This window comes from Vicugna pacos, chromosome 9 (assembly GCF_048564905.1).
Source record: "Vicugna pacos chromosome 9, VicPac4, whole genome shotgun sequence".
NCBI lineage: Eukaryota > Metazoa > Chordata > Mammalia > Artiodactyla > Camelidae > Vicugna > Vicugna pacos.
Genome location: NC_132995.1, coordinates 67,871,821 through 67,890,960, shown reverse-complemented (window position 1 = coordinate 67,890,960; position 19,140 = coordinate 67,871,821). Strand labels below are relative to the sequence as shown.

General features: G+C 34.7%; 1 protein-coding gene and 1 pseudogene across 3 annotated transcripts in view; one reads left to right on the top strand and one right to left on the bottom strand.

Moving 5' to 3' along the window:
• COL11A1 (collagen type XI alpha 1 chain) overlaps positions 1 to 19,140 on the bottom strand; it is a 189,117-nt gene that overhangs the window by 29,059 nt on the left and 140,918 nt on the right. For all 3 annotated transcript variants that reach the window (XM_072968109.1, XM_072968110.1, XM_072968111.1), the window contains 8 exons: positions 14,724 to 14,777; positions 13,078 to 13,131; positions 11,797 to 11,850; positions 7,186 to 7,239; positions 6,476 to 6,583; positions 6,126 to 6,179; positions 5,424 to 5,477; positions 4,335 to 4,388 (listed from right to left, as the gene is read on the bottom strand). In XM_072968109.1, the coding sequence (XP_072824210.1) occupies positions 4,335 to 4,388; positions 5,424 to 5,477; positions 6,126 to 6,179; positions 6,476 to 6,583; positions 7,186 to 7,239; positions 11,797 to 11,850; positions 13,078 to 13,131; positions 14,724 to 14,777 (486 nt within the window). The remainder of the gene's footprint in view (positions 1 to 4,334; positions 4,389 to 5,423; positions 5,478 to 6,125; positions 6,180 to 6,475; positions 6,584 to 7,185; positions 7,240 to 11,796; positions 11,851 to 13,077; positions 13,132 to 14,723; positions 14,778 to 19,140) is intronic.
• Positions 431 to 19,138, top strand: LOC102541158 (synaptogyrin-2-like; annotated as a pseudogene).

Sequence of the window (19,140 nt, the reverse complement as noted above, 5' to 3'; positions counted from 1 at the left end):
TATTATAAAAATACTCTATATTATAGTTTATAGTGTGTACTATATACCATGTAATACATAATTATTTCTAATCTGTGAAAAATATATAACCTTATTCTCATTATAAAGACTGAGGAATAAAAAATCAATGGTTAATATTCTTATATGGTACCTCATTTAAGCAGCAAATGTAGAGGTCTAATGCAGGTGTGAATGATGAGAATACAAATACATGGACCTCCCACTATCAAACACTGGCTCGTTTTCTGCAGCACAGAATATAATCTAAATATTTGTATATGTGCTGACTTTTCTATACCATGTTCTTAATTCTAGAATTGAATGGCGGTCTTTCTAGAGGTTTGTTTTGGTTACTCATTAGAAGTATGCTTGTTGGGGGAGGGGCTGGGCGGGGGGCGGGGCGGCAGGCTGGCCCCTCGGCTGTGCTCGGGGGCGCTGGCGGCGACGACATGGAGCGCGGGGCCTACGGCGCGGCCAAGGCGGGCGGCTCCTTCGACCTGCGGCGCTTCCTGACGCAGCCGCAGGTGGCGGTCCGCGCCGTGTGCCTGGTCTTCGCCCTGATCGTGTTCTCCTGCATCTTCGGTGAGGGCTACAGCAACACCCACGAGTCCCAACAGCAGTACTGCGTGTTCAACCGCAACGAGGATGCCTGCCGCTACGGCAGCGCCGTTGGGGTGCTGGCCTTCCTGGCCTCCGCCTGCTTCTCCGTGGTCGACGTCTTCTTCCCCCGTATCAGCAACGCCACTGACCGCAAGCTCCTGGTCATCGGCGACCTGCTCTTCTCAGCTCTCTGGACCTTCCTGTGGTTCGTTGGCTTCTGCTTCCTTACCAACCAGTGGGCTGCCACCAAGCTGGAAGATGTGCGGGTGGGAGCCGACTCGGCCCGGGCGGCCATCACCTTCAGCTTCTTCTCCATCTTCTCCTGGGGCGTGCTGGCCTCCCTGGCCTACCAGCGCTACAAGGCCGGAGTGGACGACTCCATCCAGAACTACGTGGACCCTACTCCGGACCCCGGCGGGCCTCCGGGCAGCTACCAGCAGCCGCCCTCCACCCAGAACGCCGAGACCGCCGAGGGCTTCCAGCCGCCTCCCGCGCACTGAGCTGCAGCTGGGGCTGGTAAGGCGAGCAGCGAGGGCGCCTGGGGGGCCTCCCTTCCTCCCGGACTCCTCCCCGGAGGCTTGACCCCGGAGCTGCGGGCCCCCTTCGTCCGGCCTGTCGGAGCTCCCGTCTCGCCAGCCCCGGCCGCCCAGAGCCTCTCGGCCTGACCTGACTGTGCCCCAAGGGCTCTTCAAGAGCAATTTTTAGGAAAGGGTTTTCAGTTAGACGTGTTCTGTCATTACTTTTAATGATGCCCAGCCCCGCCTGGAGTAGCTTGAAGTGCTTAACACGCTGTTTGACGAGTGCCTTAGCTTCTCCCCCGCCCAAAGGCGCCGGGCCCGGGCCCAGGCCCAGGCCTCAGGGCCGTTCTCTGCCAAAGACCAGGTGGGACCTTCCCCCTGCTCTGCTGCCGGCGCTGGGCTGGGGCTCCTTTCCTCCTCGCTCAGGTTCCTTCCTGCCGTCTGTGCCCCCAGCCCCGTGCCTGCTCTGGAAGCCTGCAGCCCCGTGTTCACTGCTGTGGTGTCAGCTTGCTCTTGATTCTGGGGTCACGACCCTGTGCCAGTGCCTCTGAGCCACCCTCCTGACAGCTGAGGGGCAGGGCCGGTGCCCGCCGCAGGGGGCTGGGGCCGCACTTCCCTGTCCCTGCTCCCAGCCCTTGGCTGCAGGGAGGGGCTTTGCCTGACCAGAACACCCAGCTTTATGCAAATATCCTGTTGTCAGTTAGGTGTGGGGCGCACCCCACGGCCCCTAGACGGTCCTGAATGTATTACAAAGCCTTGGGGAGGACGCACAGCAGCCTCGGATTCTGTTAGACTAATTTTGGAGATGGAATAAATGTTTTCCTCATTCATTAAAAAAAAAAAGGTATAACTGTTGATCATTATGCATTCCAAAGTATTCAGTACAAATATTTTTAAAACTCTCTGCTATAATAAAAGTGAAGTTTGTTGCATTGTATTACAAGGTTTAAAAACTAGTTCATATGAATGGAAATATTTTAAATGTTTATAATAGTGTCAACAGTGTCAATATTAACTATTGTGCTGAAATACTCTTTCACATATAGCTTAATAGATTTAAGATAATACCTTTTTGATAGTTTTGTCATAGATTTGCATATAAGTTTTAAGTCATATGTTAATCCAAAAGTTGCATGTGATATAGTGGTTCACATCCAAGTGCCCTCTCTTTATAAAAAAAGTTTCCATTCATACTCTCTAGTATATTTTTTATTTATTTACTTTTTTAAAATTTCAAAATCATTCAGTTGTTTTCAAAGTGAGTAAGTCACATAATCCACCACTGTCTAGCTAAAGAAACTAATTCATTCCATTACTCTGTCACCATATTAAAAGACATCCCAAAGAGCAAATGGTACTTAGTTCAATTTATCAAAGATTATAAATAATTTGTTTGACATATTTTAAAATAAAACTGCACTGGATAGCACTCACTGAGAATTTGCTTTGGATAATGGAATGAGCTGAGAAGCTTTTAATATATATTAATAAAGTATTCAAAATAGATTTTTAAGTAGTCCCTCTTTTTCCAGTAGTTACTGCACTTAAAGGAAGGTCTATTTCCCTCTGTATCAAAAGAATAATATTTTATACTTATACAAGATGGTCACTTTTTTGCTTATAAATATTCAATAACTATTTCATAACTAAGGACATGTTAGCATGTTTGCTAACATTATTATGTGAACATATATTATTATTTTTGTATTATATGAGTTATCTTAAACCCCAGGTAGTAGGCCCTCCCTGAGAAACAAGATAAGTCACTTGCCCAGTGTAGCACAGGTAATAAATGGTAGAGCTGGGTTAAAAGCCAGGTAGTATGACTTCATTGCCTGATTAACCACTACATTAAATAGCCTTCCATCATTTGACTGAGAGAAAGAAAAAAATGCTTTCATACCTTCTCAATCTACTTTCAAAGATTTCAACCCACTTTCAAAGACATTTTACATAATTATTCTTCTGAAAGGCCTGGAATACTAGAACATATATACACATTCACCTGGAGAGTTTTAAGGACATTCAGACTGCAGGCAAAAATGGACAACAGATCTTGAGAACCATGTCACACTTTGTAATTCTTTTCTCAGAATAACAGACGTATGCATTCCAATGCTCGTTTTGGAATACTTTTTTTTTTTTTTAACCAAGACTATACTTTAGTGCTGCTAAAGAAAAGAAAACAAAGAACAAAATAATTACAGTAATAATAATAATGAGAATGCGAAAGAGGAGAAAGGTAAAAAAGGTACTTGGTCCATGAAAAGAAAATGGTACTCGGAGAAAATATTTCCTCTAAAATAAGCTGATTTCTGTCAAAAAGAAACGTTCGCTTATAAATGTTAACTCAAATTTCTATCCTGAGAGACAGAAGTAAAACCTGTCCACACACTGTATATGAGGACGTGCAGTGTGACGATCCCACTTAGACGAAGACGCCGCTAGAAAACAACAGTGGCTCCGGCTGCCCTGTGCCTTAGGCGTGCTGAGGGGGAAATGAGCCTACAGAATACATTTTGATGTTTATCACTTACTTTGTTCATAGGTAGGTTGGAAAACAGACTAAAGGAGATACAGGAGAACACTGCATACTGATACAAGAGCTGTGAGAGGCAGGTCAACCGGATTGTTTTGTTATAAAAACAGTACAATCGTAGGAAAAAGGCAGTAAAGTAAATCTCCTAGGGTCCACGGTAGCCAATATTTTGAACAAGATCTTTTTATTTATGTTTACCATAGTTCTTTGTTAAAATCCTGCCAGTGTTTCCAAATCAGAGTAGCTGGATAGTGTAAAGAGATCTAACATTATACGCCGATTCCTGAGCTCATTCTATTGATACTGCATTCAGGTTTTTACATTTTCAGCAAGCACCAGACTTTGGACAACTGGCCTCCCTGGAGCACACCATGAGCTGAAGTTCAGGGTACCATCAGAGTCTTTTAGAAGAGCCTACAATATGTGTACGGTGGCAGAGATCTAAGCACAAAGAAGTGGAAAACTACTTTTCATTAAATCTGTTTAATCTGATTAAATCTGTCAAAGTGTGTTCTATTTTAATAAGTATTTTGACAAATATAAGGAATGAATCTCTAGGACTTAATATTCTTCAGCACCATTATAATGTGTTGCCTACAGCTTACATATATTATATAAATTTATACACACAATGGATAATGAGTAGATGTTTCAAATAAAGAATTTAAGAAACTTACTCTTTTTCCAGGAGGACCTGGTGGGCCAGCCTCACCAGATGGGCCAGGAGGACCCTATAAAATATGGAAAATAGTTTGTAAGCAGTTGGGTATTATTATTCTATGGCCCACAGCACTTTTCAAAATCTGGACTACAGCCTACCTTCTTTGTTGATTTCTCCACATCTATCTTTCCTGGAAAATCTCAGCCCAATTTCAGATACCTAAACTTCCTCCAAATGGCTATAATTAGACCTGGTCAATTCATATCGAAAACTTCTTCATTGCTGGAAAAAAGTGAATCGAATTCGCTCTAATCCAGACTGTCTTTTTTTAAATGCTAATTTGACTCCAAGAAGCATCTAATAGATACACTAATTAATAGAGTCATATGGTTAATAATTCTACTCATACCACGTAATTTTGGGAGACCATACATCTATGACCTCTAAATTTCTTCTTGTGCAACACTAGCATTTTTATGCCAAGGAATACACAACATGCGGGGACATGACCCACAAGTCTTACCTACTGCAAATGTCCAGTGGGTACGGCTCTAGAGACAAAGTCACGTTAACAGTACAGTTTGTGTTTGGCTCCTACTTAAGTTAGTGCCCTCCTTCACTTCCTCCCTAAATAACCACATGTGGCCAAAGCCTCCTATTGCATTTCCCAAGTTAAAAATTGAAAAAAAAAAAAAAAGTCCAATAAGATGCTGAGTTCATTTAGGTGAGTGAAGTAATTCATGCTAATGATATCCTGATAACCCGATTTTCTTCATTTAAGTCTTACTTGTGTTTTTAAAATGATTTTTTATTTAACACAAAAGGCGAGATGGCTGAGTTTGACACACTGTGACAAAATCACTAGTATGGCATGACTACAGGCTATTATGAAGACTTTGCTTATGTTCCTTAAATCACATCAAGTAAGAAACATCCCATGTAAGACGGACTCTAAACTGGAATTCAGATGTAACTGATAATTCATTCTGAAAAGTGTGTGCACACATAGTCATGCTTTTGAAAGTCTGATGATTTCTGATAATTCCTTTACAACATTTTGAGTCTTATTAAAGTGTTTTGAGACCAAAATAGTGTGCTTACTTACCGGCTGACCAGGATCTCCGTCTTCACCCTTGTCACCACCAACGCCATCCTGACCCTGTAATGGACAATAGAAAATGAACCCAGATATTTCTCACTATTAATTTACTTTTATCAGAAAAAAGATGGGGTGTACTATCTTAGTCCTTGAGATAAGTTATTAACAGATAGACAAAGAAAAGTAGTAGTATATTCTTGGAGTTGTTTTTTCAAGGATTATGGTATTTCTCACTCTTTTCATAAAATTGGTGAAACTGCTACCACATCAAATCTAAAATAGAGTATGTTCTTAATATAAGAAAAGCAGACGATATAATTAGTATACAAGGCCAGTGCATCCTTTCACTATGAACAAATACGGTGTACTCTGAGATAAGATTTACATTTTAGAGAAGAGACTGAGATAAAAGTAAAAATCCTGCAACTTTCAAATAATAGTAATGCTGCTACTCAGATAATTAGTATGCACAACCCAACAAAGTCTGTAAAATTAACCCAATGAAGAGATAATAATAATCATGCAGCACAGGTCGAATCGCCTCCAAGTACTTGGATATTATTGTGGCAGTTGTGACTACAATTTACATTATCCTTTTCTTTTTATTTTTGAGGATCCACTTAAGTAGTTAAGAATTTAGTTATTAGCAATGGAAGCACTGGGAACATCCCCAGCAGAATAACTGCTTTGTTTTTCCATGATACTTACTGCAGGGCCGGGTTCCCCGGGAGGACCAGGATCTCCAGGAAAACCAACAGGACCCTAAAATCATGTTTTTAAAGGAAAGAAAACAAATTTAAAAATTTTTTATAAAATCATGATATTCTGATGTGTAAGAAGTGAAAGTCATGGTTTACCCATATGAGAATATTTCCCTTATCTGGCTAGAAGAATTTAAAAAAAAAAGAAAGAAATTGATAAAGCTTATGAATATGGGAAACAATGAAAAGTCAGCTTTGCCAGCTGTAGGCCATAGTCTCATTATTTTTAATCTAATTTTGAAAAGCTCCAAAGTGGCTTTGAGAGATGCCACTTGAAAGAGGACCAAGGTCACTTACCGGGTTACCCTTAGGCCCATCATCACCTGGTGGTCCCTTAGCACCAGGAGGTCCAGCAGCTCCAGGCGGACCAGCTTCTCCTTTCTCTCCTCTTTCTCCTTTGGGACCCTACACAATGTAAGAAAGGGAAAGATTATCTTACAAGCTTTAAATCAGAGTTTCTCAACCTTGGCATAGGAGGTCGGACAATTCCTAGCTGTGGGAGGCTGTTCTGTGCATACCAGGATGTTTAACAGCCCCCAGATCTCTCCTACTTAGAAACCAGCAACTACCATTTCTCCAAGTGTGACAACCAAAAATGTCTCCAGACATTGCCAAGTGTTTCCTGGGAGTCAAATTCACTCCTGGTTTAAACCAATCTAAGAACAATACAGTTCTAATACAATTCATAAATGTCTATTTGATATAGCAGGGTTGGTTTGTTTCCTGTGTGGACAGTCCACCAAAAATATATGTATGCAATAAACAGCTCAGAGTTTTACTGTTCTAACTTACTCAAATGTGACTTATTTCAATTTTTATGTGAATCAAAATATGCAGAGGATAGGCAAAATTATTAACTAAAAAGGCTCTGCAGTTGTGATGACTCTTAACGAAATGGAAAAGGAAAGCAAATAACTGACTCACAGCTAGGAGTTAAGTTACATGTCTAAAATACTCCGAAATATCTGAACCATAACGCACTACACTGACAACAAGATAGCACTTACGCCTGGGCCTGCTTCTCCAGGAGGCCCTGGGTTCCCCGCGTCCCCAGGTTCACCCTATAAAGAAGAGATCACATGAGTATCAGAACACAGAAATGATGTCTTACGTTTCTAAAAATGCCTTCAATGACGACCATGACATTTTAAACTAGCCCTTAACTCATGATATTGTTTAAAAGGCAGTGGACGACTCTGATAAAAAGAAGGAACTTTTCCTATTACTGACGTTAATACTTTTATTTCTCAGGTGAGGAGACACAACTGGATAAGCTAGATGCTACAGTTCTCATCAGTTTAGTTAACAGCTGGAGCATTAACCCAAGTTACCACCAAACCACACAAAACAGACATTTGCATGTTTCCTAAAAATTGTATACTTGTGTTGCATCAATATTTATATTACAATTACGTTTATGGGTTAAATAATATAATTTTTTACTAAAATATGAACTTATCTTGATTATAATAAGCAAATAATTTGATAGTATTTTGATAATTCTATAAAATATATTTAGTAGAGGCCTAATGAGGTCTAAAGCTATAAATAAATACAAAAAGACTACTTATAAGATACATAAAGGTACTTAGATACTAATAAAAACTGCTCCTTTTGAGGATATACATGTATTATGATTATGGTCTCCCTGTGTACATATGGATGGCTATTTTCTGACTCAGTGGATTAATAAATGAACCTCCTAGACTAGAAGGTTTTAGTTACGCAAGTCTGTTACTAACTTTTCACCCTTAGAAATGCATACAAACATATTCCATTCAAGTAATCATCCAAGTGAAGACGGACAGTACATTCATGCACCATGTTTCTCTACAAAATCAGCTATACTGGAAACGCTAAAGTGAAAATTGTTCTAAATTTTTTAACACGTGAGACCTGAATTTCGTTTAATTTTTAGCTCAGCTATTTCCAGTATTTCTGGCACAAATCTTTTGCTCATAAATTGGTTTGAAATGTATTATATTAAATATAAACATAATTCCAGGGGAGAGACTATTTTGTGTATATCAGTTTTTACTCTTTGAGAATATGCACATATTTTAACTTTTTGAATTATCTGTATAATGATGGATGACAACAAGTACTTTCTAGGAATTTATTAGTATTACTGTTGTATGTAAATTATTTTCTCTCTCAAGGTGAGTAGCAAATATTTTCAATTACCTTGAATAAACTTTACAAGTAAAATACCGCATTTACATTATTTCCAAAGCAATGAATCTCAGTATGATGGATGTAAGTGATATTTTTATGAACCATTATTGACATCTTTGAAAAAAAAACTTAAGCAGTTTGCCATTCAAATCAACTATAAAATGTCCATATTTGATTCTTTGGAATAGATATAGTATACTGCATAACCTCACTTAGATGTGGAATTTAAAATAGCCAAACTCATACAAGCAGAGAGTAGAATGGTGGTCACCAAGAATTGGAGAATGGGGGCCGTGGGTAGATGTTGGTCAAAAGGTACAAAATTTCAGATACTCAAGATGGATAAGTTCTGGAGATCTAATATACAGCAGTGTGACTATAGTTAACAATATTGTATCGTGTGCTTGAAATTTGCTAACAGGGTAGATCTTAAGTGTTCTCCATCACACAATCCAAAAAAAAAAAACAACTGTGAGTTGATAAGTAAGTTAACTGGCTTGAGTGGTGATTATTTCACAATGTATACATGCATTGAAACATAAATTGTACATCTTAGAAATACACAATTTTGTTTGTGAATTATACTTCACAATAAAGTTAGGAAAAAGGAAATACAGGAAGCTTATTGACTATGTACAAAACATTTTTTGTGTACCACATTAACCCACGGTGATATCACAGAAGTTGGAACTAGAGGAGAAATAGTTGTATATTTTGTGGGGTTTTTTTTGTTGTTCTGTGTATTCTGTTATTCCCCTTTAATCTCTTTTTACTATAAAGTTAAACTAGATTCTGAAAAAATTGTCTTTTTTTTTAAATGAGGGATACAATATAATAGGTGAAGAGATAGGATTAAATAATTGTCAAAATGTGAAGACAAATTTTTACTACATAGTCTCCTCCTTTTGAGAGTAATTCATTAATATTCATTTGCCCAAAATATATATGATAATTACCATTTTGTATATTAGAGATAAGTGTGCACAATACAAATGGCAATTACTTCTAATTAATATTACCTTAAAAGGTCCCATTTTAAATCTTTTGAAAGGAGATGGGACAAAATCACGAGTAAAGAAATAAAACACTGCAGCAAGACTGCATTATATGAATTAAATCTTTATTTCTAGTATCAAAGACTACTGCATATTTATTCATAATAATAATAATTGATCTACAATAATATAAATTCTATGAAGAGCACTGGCATATGAAGGATGTGCTAGATCATAAATTCATTGTTACTTATCATGCAACCATTTTACCCCATTCTATAACACATTTGTTAAGATCAAAGCTTCCTTCACATTGGATGGCAAATTACTCTGTATGCCTAAAATCATAAAATACACATTCTTAGGTTAAGGTCTAATATATTTCCTTGCTTTGAGGAAAGTATTGACGTAAAAATCCATCAATAGCAAATATATATATAAATATAAATATATATATATGTGTGTATATATATACATATATATAAAATGGAAAACACATATCTAAGCAAAGTACATCATGACTAAAGCATTTTAGCTTTTTTTCTCTTTTTATCATTGAATTAGTGACTAGGAATAAATTTTCCAAAATAGAAATGGGTATATATTCAAACAGAATCAGAGCTGATGTCAGAAATCTATAATCCACATCAAAGTATATTACCCCAGATTCTGAAGAAAAATTAAAATTAGAGTTTTATTTCTATCCTAACACATAAAAATTTTTAGAGAAAAAATAAAACTCTATTTTTTAGTATAAAAATTTAGAATCAGGTATGTTCTAATTGTAAGAAGTCAAATACCATCTTGATTGATTGAATCATTCCATTAAGGTTCAGAATTGACACGGTATCATCAGCTAGGCTTTAAACAAATGGAAACAGTATGGAAAGAGAGTTTCCCCAAACTCCGAACGTCTAGCATCCATGTTTATCTTCAAGAACAACACAGAAAATAAAACCATAAAAGAAGCAACTGAAGTACTTAAAACTGTTCCCACTGCACCCCAAAGCTTTAGGGAACAAGCAAGATAAGCTGAAAGGCTATTAAATGGTTTTAGAATTTGCTACGTAGGAAACAGACTAGTTCTCACAACCATCTGGTCAGCACTCGAGTCAAAAGGGGCTGATGCAAAAGGAACTTGAAAGGTGTGGGCTACCTTCTTCCATCTACACTGTGATACCATCAGAGACCGGTCCTCTCTTCTGCTATTCTTCCTATGACAGCTGAACTCAACAAGCAAGTTCTTTCAATTCCACACTCAACTTTTCTGTATTTTCAAAACCAAATTTTAAATTTAAGAATATAAACAAAGAGCTGGTCAATAAAAAAAAACTGGACTGTTTAAGCAGTAAGAATTGGATACTAACTTCCAAATATTTATAATTTAGTAATTAAGAAACTAGTTAATCCTATAAAATTAATTATAATCAAAATACTAGAATGTGGATGTTGAGAAGAAATAAACATCAAATAGTATATTCTAAACCTACTGTATTTCCTTTTCTGAGGGCTAAATCCTTTGACTAAGATAAGTGAATACAAGATATGATATGTCAAAAAATTTTGAGACTAAACAACACAATCATTCTTAAGATTAGGATAAATCTGCACTTACATTTATTAATTAAACTGAAGCAAACTCAGGATATTTCTACATTTTTTTACTGTATAATATATGGTATGAAATTCAATTTTTATTCCTCAAAATGGGCAAGTAATTTATTTTTTAAATAAAGCAAATATCAATGTTAATTTTCTTGAAAATTCTCTTAAGAAAAGAAAATGAATGCATAAATAATTAATCAGAGAACCATCTGACATTTTCATAAAAAGGAAGAGCAGGTATTTTAAATAAAATCACATTCATGAAAAAAGGAAGCTATTCTAAGCCCAGATATTATGGCACATGCCAGCTATTCTGAAAAGTGCCAAAGACAGGTCACAATTTTGGCAATGAAAATATGACTCCAAATATGACAAAAACGAATGATTAATTCTTTTGGAATGTGAAGGGAGTCTTTTCTTCCCTTTAAGTCATCTGATCTCTTCTATTGTCTGTAACACATGATACTAGGGACAGTCTAGTCAAACATACCTGGGTGGAATGGATCCTGATTTAGTCACTTTCTAATGATAGAACTTTGGTGAAATTACTGAAATTCTCTAAGATTCAACTCACTCAGCCTAAAAATGTGGATAATAATAATAACAGTACCATCATCATGGGGTGGTTGGGTTGATTAAAGGAAATAATCCATGTACACCACTCAGCACAATACATGGCAATCAAAAATGTGATATCTCAAAATCATCTTACCTTTAATTATTTGACTAGTAGAGCAGATGAGCTGTGATTCATATGACTGTGTGTAAAATATTAGAAGCACTTAAAGTACTAGCTAACATTATCAAAGTCTTGCTGTTTCAAACTATCATTGCATTCCTTACCTTTTCTCCAACACCACCAACTGAACCAATGGATCCTGGAGGTCCTTGTGGTCCCTGTAGTGTAGGAAAAGGAATGTAATTATCTTTACTCTTATAAAAATATAAATTCATAAATATATACCAGTTGTTCTCAAAGAGAGAAAAACACATGCAAGAATATTTCAGGTCATTTGAAAGATGGGACAAATGATGAACTTTATTGAGTTGTCAAATTTACTGGATAGCAAATAATTTAATTGTAAGAAGTTGATTTTCAAATTCACCAGAATTTTGGATATAAGGCAGGAGACTTTCTAACTCTAGTCATGTCAGTTGACACTTGGAACATAAGTTCAATCTCTCTGCCTACTGAATAGATCAGATTTAGAGAACGATTTTGTCGATATTTTTTAGTGGATCAAAATACGACTCTGGTTAAATACTACGTAATCCATGGAAAAAGCAGTATAAACCATCTCTTAGCCTTTAAATTACTTAGGGAGAATTAAAACCCAAAGCATTTTCAGTATATCTGTTTCTAGTCTATTTTACCCAGTTCTGGCCTGCCAGAATTAAAAGCAGGAATGATAGGATAGCATAAAGACAAGAATAAATGACTTGTTCATTGTGAAAAGGGAACATCAAATGGAAAGAGAACATGAAAACCTATAAATTTGTTAATGATAAGATAAATATGGCACTACATTTCAAATCCTGTAATATTGGAACAGTGAGTCAATAATTAAGTTTAGGGGAGATCACCTTTATATTCAGAGGAAACATTTTTATATGGTAAGAGGTGCACGTATTTCATACACATATTACTCTGACATAGAAGGAAAATACAAAATGCAAAGCTTTTAGATAACATGCATAAGTAAGGGATGTTTGGAGTACAGACCTAGGCTAGTACAATCAAAGCCAATTCTAAACCATCTTCTCAAGCAATTGTAAAAGATAAAGGTTAAATTTGAAAAAAATTCAGTAACATTGAACAGCTATTATACGCAAGACAATATGTTGAACTGAGCAATGCGTTTCTTATAGCTAATAATTCCTACTCAGCAATAAACATATACTGAATGTAAACTTTGTACCAATATTGTATTTGTGGGGACTAGCCCCCTACAAAGCCTGCTTCTTTTCCTGTAAAATAAAATGGACTGAGTAAATGATCCTTGAGCTCTTGTTCACTTAAACGTTTAACAGTGGTGTAATTATCTCCACTGTATCTTAGACACCACCTGCCATTGAATAAAATCTACATAACTTCAAAATAATTAACATATTTCACAGTCTTACATCAGCTCCGTTGGGACCTTGAGGGCCTCTTGGGCCTGGAGGACCAGGTGGACCCTGTAAGAGATGATATTAAGGTTTATGAAGACCAAATTCAAGTGCATTATGATACTTGCATTTTGTGCTTGAGAAAACTAAAAGAATGTTTCAGCCTATAAAATCAGTCAGTGAAGCAAATCAGGGTTATAAGTCATTCTTGATGGATACAACATCATGTTAGCAAGTGATTCTTTACAACTGGAGCTGCAGGAAGAACAATTTAATTAAAAATCAGAAAAGTCTATTGTTACTCTTTGGTACAACGAATTCATAATACAACTAGAAATATTTTATGCCAGAACACACTAGAATGCTAGCGTATAAAAGGAACATAAAGTTGGAAAAAGAAGTGGTGCTTGAGTAGATTTAGGATTCATTAACTCTGTATTTTTTATTTGTGTATTTTTGGTTTTTTATGTCAGTTCTCATGTTACACATGCTAGGATTGGAATAAGATTAACTATTTCGTTGTTTTCCTAAAACAAAGGTTCTCTCTCTTGGTTATGAACTAAAATTATCTTGGGGAGCTTTTTATAAAATACTGATAACCAGCATCTCTTTCACCTCAAGGTTGTGATTAAATGAGTCTGTAGTGAATCCCAGGGCATTATGGACTTTTTAAAAATTATTCTAATATCACGATTAACATGCTTCTCTACCACTTGCTATTATCACATGTCAGGGAGAAACATTAATTCAATGAATGATTCAGGGAACCACAGCAATCACATTTAGAGAGGTACTTGCTATGTAACTGATGCTGTTGGGGTATTTATGAGTTATGTGAATCAGCAATAATTATTATGTTCCCTATTTTTAAGTTTATTGTAATGATAAGAATAATTGCTTATTTGCAGAAAATAAAATCTAACATGCAAGTATAAAAATATCAAAATATGTATTCTGAAGGAAGCAAAAGTTGGAAGCAATGTTTACTGAAGGGAAAGAACTATTAGGAAATTTATTTATTACATTTCATTATGGATTTCAATGACCTTGATTAACTGTTTCCTATTCAAAGTAGTGCTTAATCAACAAACACATGTATTTCAAATTTTCAGTTGAAATATTAGACTTAAACTTAGAGCAGAAAGGGGAATCAATAAATGCAAATTTTTATGTCATAGCATTCTGATTAAGACAGAATTCCTTATTAAATTAAGAATTTGTTTCAAAGTACAATTAATTTTTAATACTGTGTTAACATTCGCTAATTAGCCAAATCCTGGGTAACTATTATTTAATGTTTACCTGTTTCACGTCAAATTCCAGAGCTAAAGACTAATAAGTAACTGAAGTGTGGCAATTTATATACACCTCAACAATGTACATGCAATAAAAATATATAACAATATATCAACCAAATAATGCCATGTATATAAACATAACACTATTCTAAAGTGAGAAAGAGAAAAGATAGAGAAATATTTGAGATGATGAGAGAGATTCCAACAGTTGCAGACGCAGGTCTGGGTCAGGAATAGAGAGGCTTCAATCTGAAAAGTCATAGCCTTTAGGACTACATTGTTCATATCAATAAACCTTAAGAAAGATATCAGTAGTGTGGAAATTTACAATATACAGCAATTCCAAAAAACAAAAAAACTTACCATGGGGCCAACATCCCCATTTTCACCTTTTTCACCAGGTGGGCCTGGCAGACCCTAAAGAAAATGTAATAGAAGAACAATAAAAGTCATTTATATATATTTTTTAAATGGCCAATTTCTAATGTAAAACTAAAAATTAAATACAAAGTTAAATAAAAACATGGAAATTAGGATTCACAGACTGTCATTTATCAAAATACTTATAATGCAAATATTGACTACAGATTATGGAATCTCACATCTACATTCACAAATTTTATTCTTTGTATACTACTACTGGTTGATTTCAGTTGCAAGAACTAAGTGCGTAATTCGGTTTTGGAATTTGTAAACCTAATCATTGCTCCATATTTTATAAGTAGTAAATGGAACTACCATTGTAAAACTTTTTCTGAAAAATCTTGTCCAAAGTTATTTTAGAACGCCTTATCCAGGTGAGGACTTTATAGTTAGGTACAGTTTGACAAAAACTCTTTCAAAAATGAATATTCCATCCAATATATGTCCAGGGTTACAAATATCTCCTGAATTCTTGAGCTGTGAATTCCACTTCTGAATGTTAAAAACGCATAAGGTCATGAGACCCGATACCTTATACTTCCTTTATTCTCCCAAATCCATTTCCTTTCTATTCATTTGCAGTGTAATTGTTTTAGAAGTTCTGTGCTACCAAATAAACTCAGAGTAGCTGCACTTAAGTTTTCCCTGGTTATGCCTTCATGGAAAAATTATTTTACTTCCTCTTGATCTTCCTGACTAGTTTCCCTGTGCAGAGTTGTTTATATTTCCTCTTTTATATCACAATACTCTATATATACTTGATTGAATTGCACACTTAAAACTGCAATTATACCACTTGTTCATGCCAATTTTTTACCTCAAACAACTAACAGAAGGCCAAGTAAAAACTGGGATTTTAATAAAATGTTGAACTAATGATGAATAAATGAATTCTAAGAAAATAAATCAACAGGAAAAGCTACATGCAATAAAGTGCTTCTTGTAACACTAGCTATGATAGTCAAAATCCTGCATTATTCCAGATGTTTAATCAGAAAACATAAATTTGGTTATACAAACTAATGGAATATAATAGGACTACAATTATGATACTAATACTTTAAATATGAATAGTATGTATGATAAATAATAAAATACAAATAGAAATGAATGTTCATACTATAAATTTAACTGTAAAAAACGTATTAAAATAGGTATGATTATTGGACAGAAAGAATAAAAGTGGTAATAGGTTTTAATATGGTCGAATTATGGATTGTTTTAATTTTAAAATATTTTTAGTGTTATTACCTATATAAATCATGCATTTTATACATATTTTAATGTTTATGTAATAGTATTTCAGATATCTATATAAGAAATAAAAAATACACAATACAAAAGTGCTACATTTCTACTGGTATTTTAGTAAAATTATTGAGTTGGCCCTAAACATTGTGGCTGCAAATTATTTGACCAAGACCCATAGTGATAAATATATTTTACATCTTACCTAGTAAACATGCACATGCAAAATAGTTGAACCATGAGTTTCAAAAGGTAATACTTACCTTTAACAGGTAGATGATGATCTTTGATATTTTTATTCTGTTTTAACTTATCCTGTTGTATTTCATTTTTTAAATGCTGGTAATAACCCACTAAATTGTTTTGTTTTTACCAGTTTCATATGATTCTCAGTTTGGAGAGAGCGAACTTTACTGAGTATATTTGTGAAATTTAAAACAGTTCCATCTATTCATCTTTATAAGGAAATCTTAATTACTGATTTATGATGGACAACATATACCAGAATTTCATTTATTTTTTTCCCATATGGCAGTTAGATGTCCAGTAAAATAGCCTGTCATGTGTAATTTCCAAATAGTTATCGTCATCTGACGCTAATTTCTAGAATTACTAGAGAAGTTCCTGGGAGGAAATAGCCAGGCAGTGTATTGGATTTTAGCCTGCCTAAAAATTATCTGAAAGGAATTGCTAAACTTTTAGACTCCAAGATCCAAAATCTAAGAGATTCTAATTCATTGATGCACCACATGAACTTAAATTCTTAAACAGGCAAGTAGATCTAACACAGATGAAATAAATATTTCAAGTTCATTTCCTTAAGTAGTATGCTTTAGAACTTAAGTATTATTAAGTTCTTATAGACACTAAATAAATTAACAATCACATTCCTTATCTTTTGTCCAGGTTTTCTCCACTTTCAATACTGAGTACTTCTGCTTGGGGATCTCCAAATTGAATGGTACATAAATATTCGTCCATAGTTGTGTTTTTTTTCTGTAACAAGCCCAGTTCTGCATTGCCATCCTTTGATTTATGCATATGGTTATTCCTAATATTAGTCCAATAGAAATTTCCCAATAGGAAAACATTGAAATACTTATTTATTTTTGATGAAGTTTTACTATAGTTCAAATTAAAACAGAATATTCTTATTATTAAAATTAATAGAAACTTAACGAGTCAACTCCTCTTGACACAGGAACTAAATGTGCAAAGCAGCACGCCACTGTTAGTCAGTTTTCTATGTCCTAGCTTTCTCCTAGGGAGTAATTGATGCACGGAGAGACTCTGTTTTAAGGTCTGTCAATTTAAAATTATTTACCACTTAAGTGATAAAATGAAAAAAAATGAATTCAGGCCAAGAACTCTCATTCTATATGTCTCTTTCCTATGCAGACAAATAGTAACATCAAATTGAAACATCAAGTCCTTTAACGAGATATAGTAGATTATTATTATTTATGTCTATTATAATCGCTAACATCTATTCTGCCATGAAGGTTCAATTAAAGGATGCAGATGTGATTGTGAACATGTTAATTACATTAGCATCTTTTCAGATTCCTGATTTAAAGAGATAACAGCTGTGGGAAAATATAACCAATTTTTTGTGAACTGATTCCTTGAATCACCTTCATCAAAGAGCACATTTCTTTCTCTGTGGAAATGGAGACTTTTTAAATTTAATATTTTGTAAATATAAGCTATTAAGGCATCTTTTTTTAAATCATGAGAAGTAGATTTCTAAATTACAATATTATAGAATTCAGAGTAGCCAATTAAACTAAAAACCAGCAAATGAGTGGTAATATATCCAGTGGCAATGTAATTTTAATGCCTGTTGTTTTCAAATATGTGTGCTTCTCATACATATTGACATGTAGTACTCATGATTGCTTATTTGTTATTGTCTAATACGTATAAAAGAGTTAAACACAAAAATGAAAATGAAGTTTTTACATTTTCCAAATTGAAAAATAATTATTTTGACATTAAAAGAAAAGTGGAAAATTATATGTTCTCTGGTAGACATCCATTGAGTGTTGTAACAATAATTGTTATGATACTATAATTATATTTTTATAATATAATTTGTACAAATATGTACATAAGCTATTTAATATTAAAAACCACTATTCTATGACTTTAGTTATGAAAATAAAGGTCAAAATTAAATTTATATAAATTCAACTTCTATTTACTTCTCTACAACTTCACAAAATTTTAAGGAGAATGAACTAGATGATTTAATTTAACCATTTCTAAAATTGCCAGTATGGCATGACCAATATCATATGGCACTCAAAGATCGTTTAAAACAAAAATTTGTAATTTTTTAGAGGATCACTAAGTAGGTATCAAATAAGCAAGTGGAAGAATAAAGCCAGATATTTTCAAAGTTTCTAGGAAGGAGTCCACACCACATGGAAGGGTGGAAAAATCACTCAGAACAGGAGATGACTACTATGCAATGGTTTATCTAAGAATCCAATTGTAAGGTTTTTCTGAAAGAAAATTTCTTAGCTTTCAATGTTTTACAATTTATTATTTTATCTCCTGAATATGCTTCATAAAATATAAATTATAATATTAAATTTAATAAGTAATTTTAAATGACCAATTTACTGTTAATTTGTTTATTTTACCCACTATTGTTTAACATATGCTGTTGGCAGTTTCTGTTGGTAGTTTTGATTGACAGTCTGCTATTTCTCAAAAGGCTTTTAATTTTTGCTAGCCATCTGGAGTACTAGTACTAATTTTCCTGCTATGAGAAATATGAAAGAACCCTTTTAACATCTTACTTTTAATTATCACACTTAAAGAAGATTGTAGTTTTATTTTTCAAATACAGTGGGAATGAAGAAAGGTGGTGTTATACCTAAGATGGGGCTAAATAAATTCTCCAAACAGAAACCAAGGCTGATGCATAATAACTGATAAAAAGCATTTAAAGTTCAGATATACGTTTAAGTAAAACAGTCATTATGCTTCAACACTGTACCCAAGTTCCTACATAGAAAAAAGGAATGCTGTTTTGTTTTACATCCACCAGAAAACCTGATGTGACAAGGATGTGGGAATGACAGAGTGCACAATTCAGGGA